Source organism: Culex quinquefasciatus, chromosome 3 (assembly GCF_015732765.1).
Source record: "Culex quinquefasciatus strain JHB chromosome 3, VPISU_Cqui_1.0_pri_paternal, whole genome shotgun sequence".
Classification (NCBI taxonomy): Eukaryota; Metazoa; Arthropoda; class Insecta; order Diptera; family Culicidae; genus Culex; species Culex quinquefasciatus.
In genome coordinates this window covers 76236439-76264090 of record NC_051863.1, presented here as the reverse complement: position 1 = coordinate 76264090, position 27652 = coordinate 76236439, and the positions used below count along the sequence as shown (strand labels likewise).

The 27652-nt window shown below is 40.4% G+C and overlaps 1 protein-coding gene across 4 annotated transcripts in view; it reads left to right on the top strand.

Annotated features, from left to right (window-relative positions):
- LOC6032769 (histone-lysine N-methyltransferase, H3 lysine-79 specific) overlaps positions 1-26926 on the top strand; it is a 45210-nt gene extending 18284 nt beyond the window's left edge. The window contains exons 2-8 of one of the 4 annotated variants that reach the window (XR_005278271.1): positions 4369-4779; positions 4842-8626; positions 8692-9254; positions 9313-9474; positions 9537-9776; positions 16704-17266; positions 23059-23191. Coding sequence is in view for 1 of the 4 variants with exons in the window: in XM_038260419.1 (XP_038116347.1) it covers positions 4513-4779; positions 4842-8626; positions 8692-9254; positions 9313-9474; positions 9537-9776; positions 23059-23954 (5913 nt within the window). In the remaining 3 variants the exon portion in view is untranslated. Of the gene's footprint in view, positions 1-4368; positions 4780-4841; positions 8627-8691; positions 9255-9312; positions 9475-9536; positions 9777-16652; positions 17267-23058 lie in introns of all 4 variants that reach the window. The other 3 variants (XR_005278270.1, XR_005278269.1, XM_038260419.1) reach the window with 3 other exon arrangements.
- Positions 26927-27652: the final 726 nt, after the last annotated feature.

Here is a 27652-nt window from a genome sequence, read left to right as displayed (position 1 = left end):
TCTCAGAGCTGTTATTTTCCGTGTTGCTGTGTGAACTTGAACGAACGGAGAACCCGTTCAAAAGCATGACTGATATGTATGGCAAAATGCTATTTTCAAACATAGTGAATTTAATTTTAGTGATACAAAAGAGTTGATATACCAGTTTTGGTTGTTTTATACAAAGGTTGTCTCGTGCTTACTGCTGATGTCCACTTTGCAAAAGCTTTGAGAAGAAGACAAACCAATCCCGAACATGTATGGCGCATTACGAAGTCGTTCATAAAAAAAACTGTTCAAATTATTAAAATTGTGTATTGTTTTTTCGACTTAAAACTTCAATGCCCGTTTTACACCACTTCCATTTGTCGTAGAAAGCTCATATTTGGCATGAGTTCATCGCATGTATAAACAAACAAACGCTAGAAGTTTCATCCAAATCGGAACACCCCGATACTACTAGTAACACACTGTAGAAAAACTCGCTCTTAAGCCTTCTAGACTCTCTTATATGTATTATGTATACATACCGACTATATGATTCAAAAACTAGGCAAATCGATGACTTTGTGCACTCTTGTACTAAGCTTGCTGAGATTCTTATCAAGTTAGCACAAAAGAGCACAGAGGCATCGAAATGTCTTTAGGCAGTTTTATTCCTATCACCGAAAAAAAAAATCCCAAAAAATGACAACTTTGCTGAAGATACCAAATTTCTATCTCTTAATCTGTTTTTTTTAATTACTTCAGTATTTTGTAAGAAAACCACTAGGGCAGGGTGGCCACCTCGGGAAAAAACCGGGAAAACAGGAAAAACGGGATTTTTATCCACCGGGAGAAAACCGGGAAAAACTCGGGAATTTGACTGAGAAACCAGAAACATATTTTTAGTTTATATAAAATTTGACAAAAGCCTCTTTAATGTATTCAATATGTTCTTTTCTCAAATAGAATATTATTCCTGTTATTCTAAATAAAGACTTCGCGAAAACTATGTTTCAATTTGTGTAATAAACCAATGCTTCTTGGCTATGGATGTTTCTATTGTATCCTTTGATATTTTTACTTGGCGAATTTGTTTTTTTTTAAATATAGCAAATTGTTTGCTCTACAACAGTGGTTCTTAACCTTTGGTTCATATACCCCTGGGAGTACCACGAGCGGTCTCAGGTGGTCTGGAAGACAAACCCCGTAATGGCAGACATTTGTCCCAAACAAAATATTTAAGAGATAAAAAATAACAAATTGATTTGAAGCAACAAACTAACAACCATATTTAAGGTGCATTGAATTACGGGTGAATTGATAAACCTATAATTTGCATTCGTTAAACAATTTCAAGAATTTGAAGAAAAATGCACCGTTTTTTAGTTTTTTTTCTGCGAATATTTGTTTCAAGTTTGTAAATTGTGCCGACTACTATTTAGGTATTTCAAACATTCAAAATGTTAGTAAAAATATCTTATGTTTTATATTGTCAATTCGACCTTTCTTTGTAAAAATATAAGTTTTGGATAAAATTAAAATTAAGATATTTTTTTAATTTAAAGATCAAGATTTCTGTCCATTGTCACTCAAAAAACACTCGTTTAAAATATTTTCGTGGCCTGTATCTCAGCAACAAAAGAATGGATAGAAAATGTTCAAAAATGAAAGCAGTTAAGAATTTTCACAACCCTTTTTTTAGAGATAAAATAGAATTATCCTTTAACAACAGCAACAACTTCTGAAAAGTACTATTAAATAGTATGTTAAATTTTGATATCAAAACAGTTCGTGAAAATCTTTTGAATGTATATTTTGAGCAGTCTCAAAAACAATTCGTCCGTCATCAGAAATTTACATAAAATATGGGAGATATTTGTAGAAATGAAAAAGTCAGTGAAAATTTGGTTTACAAAAGGAATATCTCCAAATTTATTGACATTTTCAGTAGATAATTAAAAAGAAATAAAGAAATACATTTTATTTTGAAGCTTTATTAAAAAAAACTGATTTGAAGAAACGACGTTGTTTGGCCTATCCAATACAAGTGTTTAAACAACTCTAGAAACAAGATTTACCTTTTCAACAATATTGAATTTAGCATTGAAACATTTTTTTTTGCAATTCCGTCGTGAAACTACTTACTTTTCCTGTCATTCTTGAACGACGAAATAGCCTACTTTTCTTTACCAATAATAACAGAATCGAATAGCAACACTTTTCAAAATAAATGCTGAAAAGTTCTACTGAACTTTTCAGCACTTGTTTCGAAAAGTAACACTTTTCAACATTTTTTTGATTCAAACGATTTATTGACAAAATTCATGAAAATTTGACATAAAATTTCACTCAGTGTGTTTTTTGGAATTGCAAAAAATGTTGTATGGAACTCGTTGCAAAACTTGATTTTTTCAACACTCTTCGTATTTGTACGACTCGTGCTGAAAAAATCCTCATTTTGCAACTTGTTGCATAAACTACTGTTAACGACATTTTTAATGCTTCAAAATTCAGGTCTCAGCATCAATTGAAAATTTACACAACAAAAAAATAAAAATTAAAAAAATATAAAAATTCAAAAAAACAAGCCATAGTCTCAAGTTGAGACTCTCAACATTTGAATGCAAAAAGTGTTGAAAAATGCATTTTACACTAGTTCAGTTATTTTGCAATCCTTAGCCTTCAATGATTGGGTTGATTAATGAGATTATTAAATCAACCCAAACATGCTTAAAAATGACTCTAAACGCAAGGGAATGCAGTTTTAACAGATTTCAGCTAATTGCACTCAAATTTCCATTTTGATGATTTTTGAAAAAAATATTTTTTTGCCCCCTGATGTTTCGGGGCAACTTAATACAAATTTTAAATAAAATTTGTACCAGCCTTATGCGTTGTTGAAAAAATCGCAGAACGGTCATTTTTTACGATTTTTACCATTTTGTGTTTTGGGTTTTATAGTTTTTTTTTATTAAAAATTATGTTCGAAATACCCAAATTTCAAATTTATCCCATTAATAATAAATCGATAAAAAAATTTAAGGTACCGTTTTTTTCACATTTGTGCGGCACTTTTCTTGCACTGCTGCAAAAGTATATACATTTTTGTTTGGACTAATGATGCAAAAAGACTTTCAAAAATAAAGTACACACATAATTTATGTCAAAAAATAATAATTAATTCACAGGAATTGATAATTCTTGGAAGAATCGTTCTTCTTGAATTCACAAAACCTTTTTTCAAAGAAAATTTACGAGCATTTACATAAATGTTGATGACAATGTATTTTTGCAAATGTATGCGTTCAAAAAGTATGTTAATACTTACGTTAGCCTAAAAACATTGATGGGTTTAAAAACATTCCGGAAAATTTCTTTTGGTTTCGGGAGAAAACCGGGAAAAAACCGGTAAATTGAAAATCGAAATCTGGTGGCCACCCTGCACTAGGGTTACAGAATTCAGAATTTTAAATGTGTATGTATTTTAATCATGATGCACCCATCTTTTATCAGGAGGAATGGCATTGTGCTCTCAACGTGTTGGTGTTTGAACATTAGTGTTCAAACTCAATACGATTTAACGAATGAGCTATGCGGTAAACGTTATGCAGTTGTCCTGGCCGCTTAACGTTTGTGGTGGTGATAAATGTCAGGAAGAATGCTAGGTGTAATCTAACCTAAGGCATTCTTTCTCGAAAGTTTCTCGACTAGAGTAGGAAGGACAATAGCTACAGGTAACAGTGTTCAATCCGGGGAATTAAATGGTTACCAAAAAAAAACAAGACTATTACTTTCCAGTCATACCATGACCCGCAGTTCCACACCGCAACGATTTGGAGCAATTTTATTTTAGTCCACACTCTATTTATGTCTACTCAAAAGTATCACGCCAACGAATTGACTATTTTCGGTTTAAAACCCAAACTCCAACCACGTGATCCGTCAGAGAGCGAGGGTCCTGTCGCGTGTCGCTCAAACCATTTGCTCTGGCGGTGCTGCAGCAAACCACGTGCTTTTCCACCGGTGTGGGACTCTCAGCACGCGACATGCGATAAGCAGGACGATGATGACGGCGTGGCGCGGCGCGGCGGTATTTATGGCACAGCCCAGGCAAGGATATTGTACACAGCCAGCCAGAACACGCAGCCATCATCATCGTCGTCATCTGCCAAACATGCACACAGAATAAAGAACCGCCGGAGCCCCAGCCAGCTTGTCTAGGGCAAATGGAATGGCAAATCAAGGTTGTTGACCGTCGCGAAAATTGGCGTGTTTTTGTTTTCCTTTGTTTTGTTTTTGCTGTCCAAAACAGATTGATTGATGGACTGCACTGTAGCTCTACAGATCGAAATTCGTTGACCCCGTAAATTTTAACTGATTTTTCTCTCTCTTCTCCTTTTACAGATTAACAATGCTACCAATATCTGGGAAAAGGTTGCCTTGAAGATTGAATACTCTACGGACGGAAGAAGGAAGAAGGAACGGTGTAAACAATTATTTATTTTTAAGAGTGTGACAAGAGAACAAAACAAAACGCAAAGCAAAAAGATGGCAACACCAAACTACAAAGAGCTTAAGCTGCAGTCGCCGGCCGGCGCGGAACCGTTCCTGTACAACTGGCCGTTCTCGATCGGCGGCGGCCACGACAACGGCATCGAGCTGATCGAGAACGTGCGGTGGGTGTGCGAGGACATGCCGGAGATCAAGTCCGCCATCGAGGAGATCAACCTGAACGAGCTCGACACGGGGGACTTTGACGCGATGAAGAACCTGTGCGATCGGTTCAACAAGGCCATCGACAGTGTGGCGGCGCTGGTAAGTTTGTGCTCTTTGGAGTTTTGAGTGAGTTGCGATTTCAAATATAAACCGTCTTTCAGGAAAAGGGTACCTCGCTTTCGAGTCAGCGGTTTACGTATCCCTCGCGGGGTCTTCTGAGGCACATCATTCAACAGGTGTACAACCAGGCGGTTGTAGAACCGGAAAAGTTAAACCAGTACGAACCGTTTTCACCTGAAGTGTACGGCGAAACGTCGTTCGACTTGATCTGCCAGATGATCGATCAAATTAAGATAACCTCGGACGATGTGTTTGTGGATCTGGGCTCGGGTGTGGGGCAGGTCGTCCTGCAAATGGCCGCCTCAACGCCGGTAAAGGTGTGCTACGGAATCGAGAAGGCGGACGTTCCGTCTCGGTACGCCGAAGGAATGAACGCCACGTTCAAGATGTGGATGCATTGGTTTGGGAAAAAGTACAGCGACTACGAGCTGATCAAGGGTGACTTTCTGGCCGATGAACATCGGGAGAAAATAACCGCTGCGACGATCGTGTTTGTGAACAACTTTGCGTTTGGACCGAACGTCGATCATCAGCTGAAGGAGCGATTCGCGGATTTGCGCGATGGCGCAAGGATAGTGTCGTCGAAAAGTTTTTGTCCGTTGAATTTTCGAATAACTGATCGAAATCTAAGTGACATCGGGACGATCATGCACGTTAGCGAAATGTCCCCACTGCGCGGGTCCGTGTCTTGGACCGGAAAACCCGTATCGTACTATTTGCACATAATCGATCGCACCAAACTGGAGCGGTACTTCCAGCGATTGAAAACAAAGGGAGGTGACAACGAGGGACCCACCAGCAGTACAACTACTCGAGCGTCCCGCTCGAAGAAGGACACGGTCCCGAAACAGCCAGTCAACAATGACGAAAGCACGTCGGATAGCGATGCGGACGATCCCGGACCTACGCAAGCTCCTCCACCTCCGCCCAGGAAACCGTGGTCGGGTTGGTGTAGTGGCAAAGAAAAGAGCAGCCAATCCGAGGAGGAAAATAACAACTCTCCGGTGCTCCGGAACGGCCGCATTCCGGTGGCAACGAAGAAGCGAAGGAAAATCACCCGGACGAAAACTGCCAAGAAAGAACCGGTGGCGCCAAAGGACATGGTTGATATCATCATACCACAAATGCCCATTGATGCACAAGGCGTTGGCGCGAAGAAACGTGGCCGCGGAGTCAAGAAGGGACGACAGCGGCGGGCACTCAAGATCAACGGTCTCGATTTGCTGCACAGCGAAACCCTGCTAAGTACCTCAGATCAAGCAATCGGCAAGCGGCTTCCACCGGCGCCGGGCTGCGTCGATCAGCTGCTCACTTCGCTAGCTGGAGACATGCAGCACACCGAGCTGGACATTCCGGAAGCACCCTCGGAAACACCGTACGCATTACAGATTCTACTGGACCTGTTCAAAACTCAGTTTATGAAAGCAATCGAATCCTTCCGAAAACCTTCGTACAAGGATAACGTTCAGCAGCAGATCGAACGCGAAAAGGAACGCAACCAACGGCTGCTGAATCGCGCCGGTCAGCTGGAAAAGCAAATCAAAGTCCTCATCGATGACAGCGTGGCCCTGCTAAAGGCACGCATGAACGAACTGGGCATTAGCACAACCAGTCAGAACGATCTGCTCTGCAAAGCGAAGGAAATCGTCGGACGACACAAAGAACTCCAGGTGATGGCAGCAAAACTGCAAAGCCAAGTCACCACCATCGAGCAGGAGCAGAAACGGATAGTGATGCAACACATGCACCGAATCGCCGACAAGTACATCAAGACCGAAGAGGTCGAGCTAACACCCAAGACTTCCCAGGAAATGGTGCTAAAGGAGATCGCCAACACGCTCTCCCAAAGAAAGAAACTGTGCGCGCAAGTTTCGTCGCTCGAAAACGAACTCAACATAATCGACAAACTTGCCGAAGAGCGCAAGGCCAACCCGGTTCTAACCGTTACGACAGTCGCTCAGCAGAAGGAACCCTCCCAACACCAACCCCAACCGCAACAACAACAGCAGCAGCAGCAATACCACCAATCTCGCGTCGATCAGCAGCATCACCACGCGAGAGAACATCCGGCGACGGTACACTCGTCGCAACCGGCCGCCGCTCACGTGACGTCGCATCCACCGTCGAAGCACAGTTCCGGGTCGTCGCGGTCACAGCGCAAGTCGCGCGAAAACCGAACCCGCTCGCAAGAGTGGCCGGAAATTCCCGATATCGGAAAGATCGAGGAAAACAATCCGGAGATATTGGCGCAAAAGATTCTGGAAACTGGCCGTCAGATTGAGGCTGGCAAGTTGCGGAATCAAAAGGAGCGAGAAACGAAGAATCATCACATGCAGCAGCAACAGCATGCGTCGATTCCTCCGCAGCAGTCTCAGATCCATCACCCGGGCGATGCTGCGCTCATGCCGGCCCCACCAACCCTGAACAAATCCCATCACCGTAACAGTAACAGCAGCAACAACAACGCAAGCGCAAACAATACTGCCAACCTAGCGAAAACTTACGTACCTGGTTCATCTGTCGTCGGGGCAGAAATGTCGAGCGTCAAGGCGGAACCCCGCGCCAAACTGCAAGACTCGCACAAAGTCGTCAACTTTGAGGATCGACTCAAGAGCATCATCACGTCGGTGTTGCAAGGTCCACCCAAAACAATCTCCGCTAGCCAGCAGCAGCCACCGCCAACTCAGCAGGTTCAAATGGTGCAACAGCAGCAGCAACAGCATCCGCAGATGATGCTGGCGCACGGAACGGAACACATATCGCCCGGGAAAGGATCCTCCTCGTACGGTAAAACGGTGTACCTCCAATCTGGTCCACCGACGAGTTCGATGCACAGCGGCGGCACCATCCACGACATGTCCTCGCGAAGTAGTGGCCAACATCAGCTACCTCACCCGTCTTCGTCGCAGCCGCCGCATCATCTGAACGCCTCGACCACAATCGCCACCGCTCCCGTATCGCCGTACAAGGTGGTGCAACCGCACGGCGGTAGCCAAAGTACGAAAATCTCACCGAGTTCCAAGTACTACCAGAAGGGAATGTCTGCAAGCTTGAACCACCACTCGCCTGGGGCGGGTGCCGCGAACAACAACACCAGCACTCATCAGCAGATCCTGCAGCAACAGGAGCGCGAGGCACGCGAGCGTGAAATGCGCCAGAATCCGGTCGTCATGCAGCAGCACTACGGTGGCCAACCTCATCCGGCGATAGATCCACATCACCTGCTGCACCGTGGCGGCGTCACCATGGACGGCAAGCTGGAGTTCAAAGCACCGGAGCAATCGTACCGGTACGATCCTCGCAATCCCGTTGAAGCGCCGATTTACCAGAGCCACTCGCGAAGTTCTTCGGTCACCTCGTTGGACGGAGACTACCCACCTGGTCCGGGTGGAAACGTGCGCTACATTGGCGTCCCAACAGCCCAGCAGCAACAGCAGCAGCAACAACGCGATCGCGATCAGCGAGATCAGCAACTCGGCGGAAACAACTCCCGCCCCGGATCGTCCTCATCGCAGCCCGATTATACGCAGGTGTCGCCGGCAAAGATGGCTCTCAGAAGGCATCTTTCGCAGGAAAAGCTGACCCATCCGGGGATGCCGGCGAGCGGCGGAGGCGGTTCCACAGTCAAAACCATCGGCGATCTGGTAAACGGGGAGATCGAGCGCACGCTGGAAATCTCCAACCAGTCCATCATCAACGCGGCGGTCAACATGAGCACGACGGCAAGCCAGGCGGCGGCTGCGATTCATACCGTCATCAATACGAATGTGCAGCGACCCGAGCGGGTCAGCATCCGGGTGCTGGAGGAGCTCGGATTGAATGGCGGGTAAGTAAATCAGTTTAAAAAAATATTTGAATAGCTGTAGCATTCTCTCCCTCTTCTCAATCAAGTGTTCAGACCACGTTCAGTCCGGTTTCGCGCCCCAACAGCAACGAAACGAGCAAATCTCCGGTGCATCTGCACGGCCAAAGCAACCTGGCCACGCTGGCCCAAGTTGCCACCTACAACAACAAGAAACCACCGGCGCCAGCGGCGTCCTCCTCGCAGCAGCAGTACAGCACGTACCAAACCGGCCGAGGACCCCAGGATAAACCTCCGTCGACGAGCTACCCGGCGCCCGGCGAACGTGTCGAAGCACCGCCGTACATGGCTCTTCCGCGGGCCGACATGAAACCGTACCTGGAATCGTACTTTATCGATGAACACAAACGGCAGCAGCATCAGCAACAGCAGACGCAGCAACAGTTGCACCGCCAAGGGTCGCCAGCTATGGCGGCCCAGGCCCATCATCATCCAACGGCTGCACACCATCCACCGCCACAGGCCAGTGCTCGCGGCAACGATCACCATCATCGGAGCCATCCGGCGCCGGTTGATCGCCGTGAAGCGCCGATGGCGCCGCACCTGATGGACGATCGGATGGACCGACTGAACGGAAGCCCGCCGCTGGAAGGTAAGCTTGAGTTGCTGTTGGCTGTTGATGGTCTAAATTTAATTGTTTAAAATTAAAGGTCTGGCCGCAAGTCTTCAAGCGCGCGTAATTGCCCAGCTCAAGAGCAAGGAGGAAGACGAAGAGCGACACCGTCGGGCCGACCTGATGGCGATGCACAACTCCGGCCCCGTCGGAAGCAATAGCATACAACTAGTACAAACACCTCACCTGAAAGTCGATAGTAAGTTGTTCAGAAATGCCTGAATTCAAACTCAATCTAAACCTGCACCACCCTATTTTTAGAATACCCATCTGGGCTGAAGCGCACCTCGCCCATTATCGAGAACCCGCCGCGACCTCCCAAGATGCTGTACACCGACTGCTCGGACGTAATGATCACGCCGGAGCTGTTGCACGCCGCCAGCCGAGGAGTTTCGGGCCCGTCGCGCAACATGGCACTGATGAGCCCGGAGATAAACTCACTGACGACGGTCGGCGATGATCGGCACCATCTGCTGCGCCACGGCAGGAACGACGTCGACGGTAAGTTTGCCGCTTGGCGTAACCACGTAAAGCTGCTGTAGTTCGGTGCAATTTCCGGGGTTTTTCGCTCTGTCAATCTTCTTATTTATCTTATGTGTGTGCGTGTCTGTTCTGTGAATGCTTTGTGTCGTTAACAAGTGCCTTAAATCTCATTCCGGGAGCTTCATAGCAACTCTAGGTGGTCATCTCCCGTCACCGGTCACCCATTACCATCTCGCACAAACGCTTCTTAATGTCTATGTACTTACCAAACACACCCTTCTTCAAGTGGCGTTCCTCCTATACCGTATCTCGTACTTAACCATTAAAATAGTGACCCCATTTCCCATTTTTTACAATTACTCAAGTAAATGCTTCGTAGCTCGCGCTTCCGCGATAGAGAACGTAGAGAGTAAAACCTAGAGGCGAAATCGTCAACCCAGGCAGGTATCGAAACTTCGAAAAAAACACGCACGGCGTTTTTGAGCGTTGGCACATTACCCTCACGAGTTCCACCACCCAGAGTAGAGCTGCATGTGCACCGTATATCTGTAGTTGTTTGCGTTTTCACGTCTTGGTAGAGATAGTATTTTTAGTGAGTGTGTGTGTGTGCGTATAAAGCATTGCGTGTCGTATTAACACTACGACACAACCTTGAAACGAGCGGATCTTCAGAGAAGAAGCGGAACATTGAAGGATGCAAACTCGTTGAGTCCTCGGTTAAGCAGATGGTTTTAGAAACATGTTTTAGTCTACGATATTCGATCGTGCGCATCAACATTTTTTTAATTTTTGTTTTTTTTTACCTTGGAAAGCACATTTCCATAGCATTGCAGCTCGGAAGGCAGACCGAAAAATGTCAGATAAAATATAATACATGATAAACAAGTTTTTATCTGTTATTCTGTATGTAGTTTTGCCGGCACCTCGATGAGGCATGTGAGTGACAAGTTTCCACGCGATGCAACAAGAACTGTAGCTTGGAAGGCATGTCGATTGGTGCTTATTCGTTGGAATGCGAGCAATTCCAGCTCAAATCGGGAATTTGTCTGGTACTTTTGTACCCGACCCTCTCCGATTTCAATGAAACTTTTTAGACATGTTATCCTAGGCCTATATAAGCCATTTTTGTGTATATGGAGCTAATTGTACTCAAAAGTGACATTTGAGAAGGGCGTAAGTCATTTAAATATTTTTGTATTTTGTAATTTAAAAAACTAACTTAAGAGGCAGTATTCGTAAATATTGCTCGGTTTGTTCTAGAGGTCGTATCGAGGTGCTCCGATTCGGATGAAACTTTCAGCGTTTGTTTGTCTATACATGAGATGAACTCATGACAAATATGAGACCTCTACGACAAAGGGAAGTGGGGTAAAACGGGCCTTGAAGTTTGAGGTCAAATAATCATAAAAAATCTTAAAATTGCTCGCATTTCCGTAAAACTTCATCAATTCCAACTCTCTTAGATGCATTCGAAAGGTCTTTTGAAGCACTTCAAAATGTGCCATAGACATTCAGGGTTGGTTTGACTTTTTCTCTTAGCTTTTGCAAATTACTGTCAAAAATGGATTTTTTTAAAACCTTAATATCTTTTTCCAACATCCTCCAACACTCATACTCCTATAGGTCAAAAGATGGGCAATTTCATGGACTATAAGCCTACGGTATTAACTTTTTGGCCAATCGCAGGTTTTGTCATAGTTTTTCGATTTTTCTTCAACAAACAATTTACAACGTTAGTTTTTGCCCTGTAGGCCTCCATAGCGGCACTTTTTGGTCTCAATTTTGTTATATTCGGAATCCTCGGACAATTTCACGTAAGTTAAAAGTATTGGAATTGTAATTTTGATTTTAAAAATATTTAAATAAAACATTTTTGAAAAAAGAAAAAGATTTTATTTACCCTATGATCAATACGTCAAATGCTGTATCAAGTAGGCGAAACCCTGTTTTACCCCTAATCCAGCAAATTGTTAAAAAAATATTTTAATTCATTCTAAATAGCAATTTTTCGAATCAAATTCACAACTCCAATGCTTCTAATTTACGTTAAATTGTCCGAGGATTCCGAATATGACAAAATTGAGACCAAAAAGTGCCGCTATGGAGGCCTACAGGGCAAAAACTAACGTTGTAAAATGTTTGTTGTAGAAAAACCGAAAAACTATGAGAAAAACTGCGATTGGCCAAAAAGTTAATACCGTAGGCTTATAGTCCATGAAATTACCTATCTTTTGACCTATGGGAGTATGGGTGTTGGAGGCTGTTGGAAATTGATATTAAGGTTTTAAAAAAATCTATTTTTGACAGTTATTTGCAAAAGCTAAGAGAAAAAGTCAAACTAATCCTGGATGTCTAAGGCACATTTTGAAGTGCTTCAAAAGACCTTTCGAATGCATCTAAGAGAGTTGGAATTGATGAAGTTTTACGGAAATGCGAGCAATTTTAAGATTTTTTATGTTTTTTTGACCTCAAACTTCAAAGCCCGTTTTACCCCACTTCCCTTTGTCGTAGAGGGCTCATATTTGGCATGAGTTCATGTCATGTATAGACAAACAAACGCTGAAAGTTTCATCCGAATCGGAGCACCTCGATACGACCTGTTACACATTGGTGAAAAACTCGCTCTTAATCCACCTATGTGGTTGGAGCCTTCCTCACTCATTACCAACAATGGCTGTACACAAATTTCATCTATTTTTTAGATCCGGAATAAACAAGTACACCAATATCACTTAAGGGGCCATATCTCGAGACAGGGTTGCCAGATCTTCAATGTGTTGGACTCGTTGGAAAGGTCTTTCGATAACCTAACCAACGATGGGTCGGATGGTGGATCAGTGAGGAAGGCAAATCACTGTATCTCGAAGCCGTATCAAAAAGTGGTCAAAGACAAATTTGTAGGAAATTTTATGGGCTTTCTGAAAAAAATACACTGAAAGAAAAATACACGCCAATTTTATGAAAATTTTCAATTTTCAAGTTTAAAAGTTAAATTTTAAGGTGATGTCACAATTTTTTTTCGTTCAAAATTTTTGTGAAAATAGCCTAAAATGTGACAAAAAGACTCACGAAAATCGCAGTCTCTCCTAAAAAATATAAAAATCATTTACAAACAGTGTTTTTTTGATAAGTGGTCTAAACGTCAAAACTTTCAAAAAACCGATAGTGAGAATCGATTCCTCAGACAATTTAACATAAAAGTCTCCATATTGACCATTGCCCTATGTCTAATCCTTGTGAAGATACAGCGGGTTTAAAAATAAAAATGTTGAAAAAATAGGTTTTTTTGTGTTTTTTGCAATTTCTATATGACAGACTTAATTTTTCAGTCTCGTAAATATTTTTACTGGAAAGCTCGTCCAATTTCCCATAAGTTTGCTTATGACACATAGGACAATGGTCAATATGAAGACTTTTATGTAAAATTGTCTGAGGAATCGATTCTCACTATGAAAATGTTGATGCGATAGGTCGCATGAGAGATCCGGACAATGTTTTCATCAAAATATCTGAGACCTGGCCTCCAAAAAGTGCATAAATAACACTAAAGTGCTTATAACTTTTGATAGGGTTGTCAGATATTCAATGTCTTGAATCGTTGGAAAGGTCTTTCAAATACCTTTCTGAAAATGTATAAAAGCATAACTTTTGAAATACTTAACTAAACTGCATATTTTTTTATAGCGACTTATGGGACCCCAAGACGGATCGAATGAGGTCAAAACGGATAAAATCGGTTCAGCCAGTCTCGAGATAATCTAGTGAAAATTTTTTGATCTACATCCCACCACACACACAGACATTTGCTCAGAATTTGATTCTGAGTCGATAGGTATACATTAAGGTGGGTATAGGAGATCTGATTGAGAAATTCAGTTTTCGAGTGATTTTATAGCCTTTCCTCAGTAAGGTGAGGAAGGCAAAAAGATGTAGACTGCAGTTTCTCTCTGAATTGAAAATCTTGTTATTTCTAAATTATTTTTAGAATTAAAAAATGCCAACACTGTAAATCAACTATGCCCTATTGCTCATAGCTGACCAATTATGTGAGATTTCGGTCATTCGTTTTTTTTTTTTTGTATTTCTTGATCCGGCTGAAACTTTGTTGGTGCCTTCGGTATGCCCAAAAAAGCCCTTTTGCATCATTAGTTCGTTCATATAATTTTCCATACAAATTTGGCAGCTGTCCATACAAAAATGACATGTGAAAAATTCAAAAAATCTGTATCTTTTGAAGGAATTTTTTGATCAATTTGGTGTCTTCGGCAAAGTTGTAGATCCATACTACACTGAAAAAAATGATACACAGTAAAAAAAATTGGTGATTTTTAATTTAACTTTTTGTCACTAAAACTTGGTTTGCAAAAAAAACACTATTTTATTTTTTTATATGTTTTAGAGGACATCAAATGCCAACTTTTCAGAAATTTCCAGAATGGGCAAAAAATCTTTGGCCGAGTTATGATTTTATGAATCAATACAGAATTTTTCAAAAAATCGAAATATTGGTCGCAAAAAAATTTCAACTTGAGTTTTCGATGTAAAATCAAATTTGCAATAAAAAAATATTTAAGTGAATTTTTGATAAAGTGCACCGCTTTCAAGTTAAATCCATTTTAAGTATCTTTTTTTGAAAATAATTGCAGTTTTTCATTTTTAAAATTAGTGCCCATGTTTGCCCACCTTTGATTTTTTTTATTTTTTTGAAAAACTGAGAAAATTCTCTACATTTTGCTTTATTAAACTTTGTTGATACGACCCTTAGTTGCTGAGGTATTGCCATGCAAAGGTTTAAAAACAAGAAAATTGATGTTTTCTAAGTCTCACCCTAACAACCCACCATTTTCTAATGTCGATATCTCAGCAACTAATGGTCCGGTTTACAATGTTAAGATATGAAACATTCGTGAAATTTTCCGATCTTTTCAAAAACAATATTTTCAAAAAATGTAAATCAAGACTAAAATTTCAAAAGGGCGTAATATTGAATATTTGGCCCGTTTCAAATGTTAGTCTTGATTTTACATTTTTGAAAATATTTTTTTCGAAAAGATCGACATTACGTTTCACGAATGTTTCATATTTTAACATTGTAAATCGGACCATTAGTTGCTGAGATCTCGACATTTGGGTTTGGGTGAGACTTAGAAAACATCATTTTTTCTGTTTTTAAACCTTTGCATAGCAATATCTCAGCAACTAGGGGAACAGCATCTAATTCCAGCGTGCATCTAATGTTGGCAGGTCAGAACTTTGACATGCAATTAAAGCTAATTAAAAGCGTTTTCAACTGAAATCGAGTGATAAATAGCTCAATAAGAAGTGAGCAAGCAAGTTTCTACCAAAAGTTTTGCAAAATTAGTTGTTTAAATAGTGAAAATCAGCAAATTGGATGGAGTTAGGAGCGAGAGCTTAACCTGCCAAAGATACGAGAATTTCCCCTAAGTGTCGTATCAACAAAGTTCAATAAAGCAAAATATAGAGAATTTTCTCAGCTTTTCAAAAATATGTTTTTCAAAGGTGGGCAAACATGGGCACTAATTTTAAAAATGAAAAACTGCGATTATTTTCAAAAAAGTTACCTTAAAATGGATTTAACTTGAAAACGGTGCACTTTATCAAAAATTCACTAAAGAACTTTTTGATTGCAAATTCGATTTTACATCGAAAACACAAGTTGAAAAATTTTTGCGACCAATATTTCGATTTTTTGAAAAAAATCTGTATTGATTCAAAAAATTATAGCTCGGTCAAAGATTTTTTGCCCATTCTGGAAATTTCTGAAAAGTTTGCATTTGATGTCCTCTAAAACATATAAAAAATAGTGATAAAATTCCTTCAAAAGATACAGATTTTTGAATTTTCACAAATCAATTCTGTAAACGAACTAATGATGCAAAATGGCTTCTTTGGGCATACCGAAGGCACCAAAAAAGTTTCAGTCGGATTAAAAAATACAAAAATTAAAATTAAAGAAAAAATACCGATTCCGTAGAGAACTGCTCAGCTTATGAAATTGCATTTTTCGTAATTTTGAGAACACACAATAAAAACAAAATCTATGCTGATTAATTATTTTAACGCCGTGCCTTCCGAGCAACGATGCTGTGGGTTGGTGAATAAATCTTACTGCAATCGCCAACAAGACATACTTGAGAAAGACAGAGTAAGGGCACATTGCATATCTAACTTTTCAATCAACCATCAACCGTACCTTCCGAGCAGCAATGTTAGCGAAAGTGTTTCTTTGATAGATCAACTTTAGGATTCGTTCAAAATTCCGCCTTTTTGATAACGCTTGCTTCTTAACCATACCGAACAAACTAACCACCAAGTATCATGTAGGTAAGCATCCCCTTAAAAGGGTGCGCGACCAGCGTCGGTTCAATTTTGAGAGGGTTACCACCCGCGTGAGTGTCGTCGTCCTATGCAGCAGTTGACACTACACGGGTGTTCACAGGATATTCTGTGTCGGCCTTCTTTCATCCACATTAGGTTGCTTTCACGCAAGTTTTGTTTCATTGATTTTATTTAAGTATATTTACCTTTGGTTTAGTTACGTTTAAGTTTGAGTTAGTTTATAATTTGCCTTTTTCTAACATCAATCAAAACTGAAGGAACTTTTTTCCTCCTCGTGCCGAACGCATTGAACTGTGTGATGTATAATGACGACAAACAAAAACCTTTACTTTCCCTGAGCAAACCAAAATTTTGTGTATAAAATGTGTATATTGGTCCTAGGCCGCGGTACCTGTGTCTCTAGCTCTTCTACTACCACTACCACTTTCTCTTCTTCCTCGACAACAACAACAACTACAACAACATCTTCAACAACCTCAACAACAATGTCAACACCAACCAAAACTGCAACAATGTACAAAATTATAACCGCAGTACCGTGCACCACCGTAATCGATGTAATCGTTCCAATGTCTTCGACAGTAGGGACGCCTTCCGTTGCCAAAGGCGGTAACTTGTTGCTGAGCAAGCACCATCCCCAACAGCAGCAGCAACACCATCAACCGCAACAGCAACAGCAACACCAACCAACCTCATCGGTCAAGGTGATCAACCTGCCGTACGGCGGGGGTTCCATGAGCAGTGCTACAACTGGCTGTTCAAACCCGACGACTACGACGTCGTCCGCCAGCAGTCGTAACTATGGCCAACACCAGCAGTATCGCATCCAGAAACCGATGGCCGCCGCCGCCGCCGCCGGGAATCATCGCCCTCCGCCGCAGCATCACCACCGTTCCCATGGTGGAGGCGGCAGCGGAAGTGGTTCCGCAAACAAGTACCACAACCACCCCAACAATTCGTACCCCTCCAAATGACAATGGCAGCAAGATGTGATGATCACTGGTGGCCGTAACCACCAACCACTTCAACCTCTGACTGCACTCCCATAAAGCCACTACCAAACACCTCTTGTACTAGGGTCGACTTTCTCCAAATCAGACTTGCGTTCTTCCGCGTGTAGAACCGTAGAACAACAACGGCAACAACTGGTAAGTTTGCGTGTGCGTGTGTGTGCAAACCGTGACCAACTCGCCATCGTCAGTGCACCCACTCCCGGCTCCTCCTCCTCCTCGTCCTCCTACTCCTTTTCCCACTCTCGAAACTCATGCAAAAACAGGTACCACGACCACGAGCATAATGAAACTGGTTACTTGCAAAAGTTTAGTTTTTTTACCTTCTTGAGTTTGTTTGTTTTTATTTATTTATTTTTTTATTTTCTGTTTGTTTTATGTTTTATTTTTGTTCAAGTTCAGTTTCAATGACATATTTTCATACTCTCATCTACACAAAACAAAATCGGATATGAGGATTTGCTGTAAATACATTTCACACACGTTTCAATCAACAGTGGCTGGTAACATTTGGGGTGGAGCTAATATTTTGGTAACATTTGGCAATGGGGTCCGGGAAGAGGTGAATTGAAAAGATTGAAATATCTTGGCAAACAGAGTATTAAACAAAAGAAAAAGTGTAAATATTTTATCCAACCAAAAAAACCTATAATTTATATAACTCTTATGAAATCATCCTAACTCAGTTTAAATATTTTTCATGACTTAAAAGAATCAATCAATTATCTCAAGAAACTATTTTGCCCCACTCGTTTGGCTCACCTATGCAAGACTGATCAGAGATGAAAATTCTTACAAAGTTGCATTGTAAATAATATCCACAAAAAAGGTTACGTGTTACGTAAAATTTTCCTAGGAATCTGACAAAAAAATTCAAACGTAGCCAGGCAAGATTGTCAAATTGTATGTATGGGCCGCGATACTCACATTGGTTGGACCGTAGACCAGGCTATTTGGTCGCTTTACCCCTCTGACGCTAAATATAGGGTAAAAGAGCCAGCAAATGTGCAAGGCTTCATCATTCATAAAGTACGTCACGCTAAAATCAGCCAAAATTTACCCCCCCTCCCCCTCTTCCCTTTGTCACGTTTTTCCTATACTTATAACATGCAATGTCACACTTGCTCAGACCCCCCCTCCCCCTAGAGCGTGACATACTTTATGGATGACGCCCAATTGAAAAAAAGGTTTTTTTGTGAAAAAATATTTTAAGTTTTGTTTTTAATGAATAATGTTGAATATGTTTTGTCAAAAAATAAATAACTAGAAAAAAATAAAATATTATCCAGCCTTTTGAGGACGAAGTCAATTGTTAACATTTTTTAATGTTAACTTATAAACATATTCCAAGAAGATAATGTCCAGCTTATGACGATAAACTACTTTTCCTTTACTTAGAAATCGAATCCAAAAGGGAAACGATAAACTGCTATGTTGGTCCGCACCGGGTTCTGAACTCCCATTTACGAGGTGGAAGCGTTGCCGCATGGCTTGGTTTAAAAAAAACTAGACAATAAATAACACTTCAAATTACAAACCATAATATTAGATAAACTTATTTTCGAATTGACTCATAAATGGCCTGTATGCCCTATTTTGTGCAATCAGTTTATGGAGCGTTTAGCCTATATGGACTGTCAAAAGCGAGGTTCACTTTTTGACAAGCTTGCCACCAGTCTGGACGTAGCAGGCTTTTTGGTCCATACACAGTAGGGTGTCCAGAATAAATAACCCCCAGCTCCAAAGCGGAAAACGATTTTTTTGGGTTATTTTAAAAATCACTGTAAATTTTTAGCGAAATTGGTTAAGATTAACCCATTGATACTCGAGCCTAAAGTTGGTGAAAAAACTGTTTTTCGTACAAAAATTACTTTTTTAAATCGCTAATAACTTTTCAGGATCGCGGTTTACTGCCGCTCTAATCGTGTCCGTCCCATATGTAAAAACAGCAAGCCAAGAAAAACGCAAGTCAATGTTGTCCCGCCCATAAGGTTACGTGTTAGAATATTTCGAACAAGTGAATTTTCTACGGTTTTCTAGAATAAACTACTAAATTTTATTGGTTTTTCTGATAGTTCAGATGATTTTGAACCCGACTACACCTTTAACTCAAAATTGACGAAATTACATATGGGGCGGACTTGATTTGAGCGGCAGTTTACAGCTTTGGCATGATCGACAAAGTTGTAGAACATTACATTTCCAATAAGAATCTCACTTTTGAGAATAGTTGGATGCAAGTAGCGCTCCTTGCAGACAAAACGGTAAGAAAATTGAGGTTTTCATACATTTTTCAATTTTTCTCCTGCAAATTTTACTTTCGAGTATCAATGGGTAAAAGTTGACCGATTTTGCTTATATTTAGCTCAGAGTCCTAAATAGCCCAAGAAACCATATTCAGCTTGTGGAGCTTGGTTTTCAAAAAAATACCATACTCTGGGCACCCTAATGCACAGGCGAAATGGCATTTGAAACTTTCATGCGATATTTTCATTTGTTAGTCTGGACTTATCGGTCCTCAAACTATTTTTTTTTTTCTTTGAAAGGCCCCCTTTCATTTGCGTCCAAAACAGGTAAAATCGGTTAAAATGGAAAAGTCATGTTTTTTTTTAAACGTTAGGCCGATGCAAATATTAAAAAAAGTTTTTGTCCCTCGGCCGTGGCCAAGGTCAAGGGGGGGGGCAAAAAAATAAAATATAAAAATTTAAATAACAAGCCATAGTCTTCACATTTAAATGAAAAAAGTGTTTTAAAATGCATTTTACACTAGTTCAGTTGTTTTGCAATCATTAGTTTTCAAAAAATCTAAGATCTGACAAAAACAAAAATTGTATCGAAAAAAAAGGTTTTGCATCGAAAATTTTCAAAAAATCTTAAGATTTTTTAATAAACCCAAACATGCTAAAAATGATTTTAAACGCATAAGAATGTATTTTAATTTGATTTCAGCTGGTTGCACTTGAATTTTCATTGAAATTTTGAAGTTTATTGTAAAAATATTTTTTTTGTCCCCTGATTTTTCGGGCCAATTTTGAAGGGGGTGTGACAAAAACTTTTAAAAATATTTGAACCAGCCTTACTTCATCTACCTTTAGGTGGAAGGTGCCTTCCTCGTATTCATAAAGTGATTACACAACACAGCCTTAAAAAAAAGTCCGGCTCCAAAAAAAGTGTATTAAAAACACTAAAGTACTTATAACTTTTGATAGAGTTGTCAGATCCTTCATCTTTTGAACTCGTTGGAAAGATCTTTTGATTACCTATCTAACGATGGGTCGCATGACAGATCCGGACAACTTTTTCATCAAAATATTTGAGATCCGGCCTCAAAAAAGTGTATAAATAGCACTTAAGTGCTCATAACTTTTGATGGGGTTGTCAGATTATCAATCTTTCGAACGCGTTGGAAAGGTCTTTCAAATACCTTTCTAATGTTATATAGCAAGATGGGTTTTCTTACAAAAACCACCCTTTTTACAATCTTCCGAAGTTTAGATAATATCGTTTTTTAGCATTACTTTTGAAGTACCTTTCTAAATTTCATAATATTAACTAGGGTCTTGTGGGACCTCAAGACGGATCGAATGAGACTTAAACGGTCCAAATCGGTTCAGCCAGTCCGGAGATAATCGTGTGCGTATTTTTCGGTGCACGGACTTACAGACATACACACGCAAAGAAATATCTTCATGAATTTGATTCTGAGTCGATAGGTATACGTGAAGGTGGGTCTACGAGGTCCCCCAGAAAAATTGTGTGTCCAATCGGAGAATTTTGTTTCGTGTGTGCTCTTTTCGAATGGAATTGCTGTATAATAATATTATTTTTGGCTTAAATTTTTCACAACATTTTTTTGTGGGTCAGAATCGAATTTACGAAGGCTTTAGAAAAAAATGCACTTCGGATAATCGAATCACATTTTTTGTTTAGTTTTCAAAGTTGTCGAGCTTTAGTAAGACTCATAAATAAAGTTAAGTGATTTAAAAATTTTTAATCCAAGATTTCGGCCAACAAAACTTCGGATAATCGAAACATCGGATAATCGGGTTTGGACTGTATAAAAAAACAACCTAAAATCTATGTTGGATGGACGTCTTGGCTGATGCTATTTTTACTGGTCATTTAATAAAATACATTGTTTTCCTTAACTCTACTTTATTGCTTTTAAATTTATGTTTATTTTCGCAATAAGGCTGTTGAAAATATTATTCAAAGTTTATGTTTAGAATCGAAATATTACAATCGAGTGCAATAATCACCGCGTATGAAGAATGACATTATGTCGTTAATTAGTCTTAATTGTTTGTTTTTAATTTTTTAAATTGCTAAAATGATAATTTTGGCTTTACTCTCGCCCTCTTTGAATCAACCAACTACACTCTACCCCCGGTAGTTGGTCACTTTTTCGTTTGACGCCGTTGGTTGGTCAAAGTCAACCTATAAAGTGACAAACTGTCACTTTTTACACTGTGCTCACGCACACTATCAAAACAAACGTTTGTTAGTGTGTGTGAACTCCGTGTAAAAGGGGTGTCAACCTAAAAAGTGACCCCGTTTATTCAACAGTTGGTGTCAAACCATCGGGGTCTCATCTAAGCTAAGAGTGAGAATGCAGTCCAAATTAGGTTATCCAAAGATTATCCCAAGAACTTTGGAAATCGCAGAAATTAATATTCGTATATTTTTTACGCATATTGAATCGAAAAAAAAATCCAAAAGTGAATTCACAGCAAGCTAAAAATAAATTGATTCTTTTGGAAAATGTTCTGGAAACATACATCGATCAGGCGCCATCCACAAATGACGTATCATTTTTTCTAGGAATTTTACAAGCTAAAAGCTTCTTCAAACACTGGAACACCGATGTCGCATGTCCCTCTTACACAGACGCCCAAACCTTCCAAAAAAGTTGGAACTTCAACCCCTGGGCATAACTCAATCAATCTGGACGATTCTTTTTTCCAGTGATTTCCAAGGATACCTAGATAAGCTTAGAACCTTGCGGAACTAGATTTGATGAAATCTGTAAATTTAGCGATCCAAAAACATCGTTCCAACTTTTTTTTTTGTCGCGCTTCCCTCCGCGGAATTGTGTGCAACTTTCTTATTTTTCATCATCTAGACATCCTTACTGGAAAATGGAATCGTCTCGATCGGTTAAGTTATGCCCAAGAACCAGCGAGTTAGAGTTGCCGTTCCAACTTTTTGGAAGGCTTGGTGGTTGGAATGTATTTTGCACACGCGAAAGGATAGTGTAAATACAAGAATTTTATCACGCGATAAACCGGGCCATTCGGTTTAAAAAATCATGTTAAACAACCAAGCCCAGCAGAGTGCGAATAAACAATAACAATTTAGGGAACCAGCCGTGTGAGATCGTGAAGCCATCGACTGTTTAGTAGTAAGTTACTAATTCAAAGTTATTGCATGCTTTCGTATAATTGTATGACATTATTCCTGGTTATGGTTACTGTAGTTGTTTTACTAGCTTACCTCATTTGACATTTTAAATTATAATGAAACACAATTGTGAAGTTGTCTAGTGCATCCCAATTTTGTCGTTTACTGAATTTTCTTAGAATAGATAGAGGGGGTGTGGGAATTGGATGCGTTAGGTGTCGGAGGGGTTCTCCATCGCGCTGTAAATAGTAACACAAATCGCGGTATTGTTGTGATTAACAATGTCATCGTGACTGTCGGGAGCGCCGCGCTATCAGTAACAACAATATCAGTATATCCGATTTGTAGCACACATTTCCACGAGGAGCTCATCACTCTCATCAACATCGAACAACACCACGATCATTCTTCCTTCATCGAGCGCAATGTTACGAGTCTCGCGTACGATCCGGCTTTCACTAATGCATTATCAATATTGTTTTTCGTTTTTCCCTCACATTGAACTGTGATTTTCCGATAAAAATAAACAGATGACGTTGGGGACGATGAATCGAGCTGGCACGACCGCGTCAGTTCCGGGTTCGATCGGTTGGTGGCGTTTGCGTCGACGGAGCTGGACAAAACGCGTCGATCGAACGAGGACGCGCCGCCCTCGTCCACCAGTTGCACTACCTCGCCGGACTCGGGCATCAACCAGAGTGACCACAGCCGCACCTTCCTGTCGTCTTCTTCGTCCTCGTCGCAGCTGGACGTGCCACCGAGCAGTGTTAGTGCGGGAAGCGGAAGCAGCAGTAGCAGTGGCGGCATGATGAAGCACATTGTTCCAATCATCAAGTCCTCGCCGGCGGAACCGGTCGAAAGTCCTCCACTGTCGGACGTTGGACTGCCACGGACGCCCAGCCCCTCGTCGAGTCCACCGTTGATGTATCATCAGTCTGCTGCGGCCGCGTCTGCAGCAGGTCCTCCTTCGGCAGCTGCGACTGCCAATCTCATGCACGGAAGTAACAGCCTCAAGATCCCGCTCAAGTACCAGCGCCAATCGAAGGTATCTTCGGAGAAGCACTACAAGAAAAAGTTCCGCGAACGCAACTGGGAAGAGTACGAGGAAAGTCTAAGTGGACGGCTCAGCTCGACGGGCAGCGCGGAACCGTTAGACCAGGACTTTACCGATGGATTCGGGGGTGGTTCGGCAGGGACAAGTGGTGGCGCCACGATGGCGGTGGGACCTCCGCTAGATGGAGGAATTCAACAGGGAACGACGATGACGACGACTGCCACCACCAACAGCAATGACCAGCACCATCACCACCACAAGCACAAGTCGGCCAAATTTCGCCCAAAGGGAAAGGATTGGAACTGGGACGACGAACACTCGAACACATCCTCCTCTAGCTCTAGGCACCGACCGGGCAACACTTCGACATGAGACGCTGTGGCTAGAAAGCAGCAGTAGCAAGCAAGCCGTTCCTTCACATTTGACGACATTTTCATTTAGGTGTACGAGTTATCTCTCCCAGAAGCCATAACCGCCAAGCAATTGCTCAATATTTTCGGTGACAAACAAATTAGCTTAGAAGAACCTTGTTTGAAAGACTGAATTCTGACTAAAATTAACTTTTAATATATTTATACACAATAAAGTTTCCAAATTGTCGACAGTCGTGGAGTCATCTCTCATCTTTGAAACTACATTTAAACCTGCCACCTCCGGTTGCTGTACGGTCACAAACTTCAACTTTAATTTTACCGCAAATCTGTTCGGAGCTTGCAGTTGAACTGATGCACAGTTCGTGTTCACAAAGTTAATTTGAGCAATTCTCGCAAGGATATCCAGGGTTTTTTTTTTTGTTACTCAAGAAGCCATTTCAAAACACTGGTTCGTTCATTCATTTTTAACATTTGCCATTTTGGCAATACATACAAAACAACCATAAAAATTTATTTTAATATCAGAGTTTCTAATCGACTTTGTTAATCAACCTAAAATAATTTTTGTTCAGTATCTTGCATATAACACATAAATTTTAGGCAATCTAGGTACTTGAAGTTCTCGTATTTGTTGTTTGGGAGGTGCAAGTTCTGTGAAAAGTAATTACGCTTTTCGGTACTTGCAGTTCACCTCCGTGTTCGGGAAGCGCTTTTCCGGTGACCAACTTCATTCATTCTAGGTTCTTAAAGTTTACGTCGGCACTAGAGAAGCACACATTTTGCTCCGTGTTTAAATCACGTTGAAAATGTTTTAAAACTTTGCATTGTTTCGAAAGTTAACAAATGAACATTGACCGGTTTTTGATATTTAGCTTGCTATTGCTATATAGCTTGATAAAAAATAATAAAAAAAAAAACATTTAAAAATTGTTGATTTTTTTTTGCACATCTGAAAAATAAAATCTCAACTTCAACAAAATTTATCAGAAAGTTCATCGTTATTTTTTAAATTATTTTCATAACATTTTCTGCCAAATTGTATGGACGAACTTATTGTGCAAACCGACTTCTTTAGCCATACAGAAAAAAAACTCACAAAGGTTAGATCAAACTTAAAAGTTCTAAAATTAACACTGTTCACAGCCCTGGAGAATTGCCCATCCGTCATTCCTCGCGTTGACTTATTCCCAAAACGCGAGCTCAATTAAATTCAAAACAAACCATACTGCCACACTACTCTGTTGTTGGATCGTTTACAGTCAATTACAGTTTCAGTTTAGTAGAGCTAAGTTGCACCCCCCAAACCACAACAACAAAATAAATAAAAACCTTGTCTGTCGAATGTGTATCGAATGAAGCAAAGCATGTGGTTCTAGATTCTACTTTAGCGAAACGAGCGGACCGCGTTTACAATCGATCGTCCCGAGCCATTCTAGTAACGTACAAATATGCAACTAAGTAACAACACAAATGCGTGGAGAAAAAATATATTTGTTGGTAAACGAAAACACAAAGCAAACAAAAAAAGGCATTCGTATTGAACATGGGACATAAATTTGCCCAATTTTTTACGAGTAAATTAGAGGAAATCATTGGAAAAAGGTAGCAATTGACAAGCAGAATGCATAAAATAATAATTATCTAGATTCTTTAGATTGAACGGATGGAATGAGGCGGCCAAAAGCATCTTATTTTCATCTTTTAAAAGAATAAACAACTTAGATCTTAGCAGGGAAACGAACAAGTTGCAAAACACCTCAGATATCTACACATATTTTTATGGATTTCCGAGAACATTAGATTACATACATGTGTAACAGTGCTGTACATAGAGTAACATAATACTTTGCGATGGTTTTATTTTTAGTTTTTGTTTTAAATGCCCACCCCTCCGAGTGGTGCAATTGCAATCATTTCTTATTCAATTGACGATAAGTAGCCAATCATTTATTTCTCGCTGTAGCTTTACGGTTGTTAAGAAAAATTATGCACTAGGCAGAACTGCAGAAAAACTGCAAGGTAAAAAACCATATTTAAATTATACATACACTGCATACTCACATGAAAATAATCGAAACAAAATAAAAACACTACCAACCAGATGCCCCAAATCGATACAGTTTATATATATTTCTACGGGTTTGGTTCGAACATCCACCTCTAGAAACTGTTTTAAAAAGCATAGTTTAGCCAAGCACAAACTCGGCTTATCATCCCACACAAACAAACACACACCCCAACAAGGATGCTAAACTTGGGATATCGCGAGAAAAAAAAAACACGTAAAATAATGCATTATTAAACAGCAAAACAAACATACAAATATGATCTAAATAAAAACTACCTTGATCGATAAGTAATGTAATTTTATAGAATTTTAAGCCTAAATCATAAATACAAAGTCCCTTCTCCACGAGAGGATGAGTAACGTTCGACAACACTCAGCAATTCGTAACGCACCCCGCGCGCTCCGTTATTAGGTTGACACTCTAAAAAAAAAAGAAAGAAAGAGTGAAACCCAATAAGCATGTCGCGAAAATGGGTACTGTAGCAAAACAGAAAAAATAAAATGTAATTTATTGTGAGTACTCTAAGTATGTAACATAGTTCGATTAATTTATGGAAACCAACGTGATTTCGCTCTTGTTAGGTTATTTCTTTTTATATAATTTTATTTATAAACAAAAAAAAACATTTTTTGTCTCATGTTAAAATAAATCGGCACCGTAATCCGTAATCAGGCGAAACTTTGTGAGCTAGGATATTTGTTTGCGAGCTGAAAAAAGAAACTAATATGAATGCAAGTAGTAATACGCAGAAGGAAGAGAAATAAAAACTAGGCGGTACAACCTAAGTAGTTCCATTTTATTATGATTGAAAAAAGGTGACATCTACTGTACTATTATTACACCAATAACTAAAATATAATTAAAAAAATATTAAGAGAAAAATAAAATCCATGCTATCACAGGTGCAGGGTTTTTTCTCGGTAGATGATCATCTCACAGCCCGCAGAAGTTTCGGGTCAACAAATGTCCAAAAGCGTTTACGAAATCGAATACTATGTCTTAAAGGCTCTGTCTGCGGTGTCAAACCATTTTTTTTTTTTTGAAGATGTCGTGCGTTACCATCACATGCCCTTGGCGTGACATTCTTTTGTCCCAAGCATTGGTGATGTCTGCAACGCAACAGTTTGCTGTTGCGTGGAAGCAGCTACATGCCGTGCGATACTATATAAGCTAACAGACAACCACTGAAGGATTATGTGTCGACCAGACATCACGGGTATGAATCTTCAAGCAAAATCGCTGATCTCAGCCTGCTGGAAAATTACCTGGAATCTCTATTTTTTTCGTTGGTTTGGAACTCAGTCAAATTTGATCGAATTTGTGAAAACATTTACTGGTTTAGTGAAAATTTTCACTGTTTGGGGGATCGGTTTTGCTAGAATCAGCAAATATTTTTACTGGCTAAGAAGGAGCTACCAGATTTCAGAATCAACCAGGAGATTCTTCTGCTGGTTTCGGGAGACAATTCTTTTAGCCAGAGGGTTACTTCGCGGGTTGAGCGGTTTATGGCACTGGATCAGCGTTTTGTTTCGCTGACGTCTTTTTTTTCGTGTCAAGAGGGCCTCGTAGCGCGGTGGTTAGCGGCTTCGGCTGCCGATCCCTAAGTTGCTGTGGGTCGCGGGTTCGA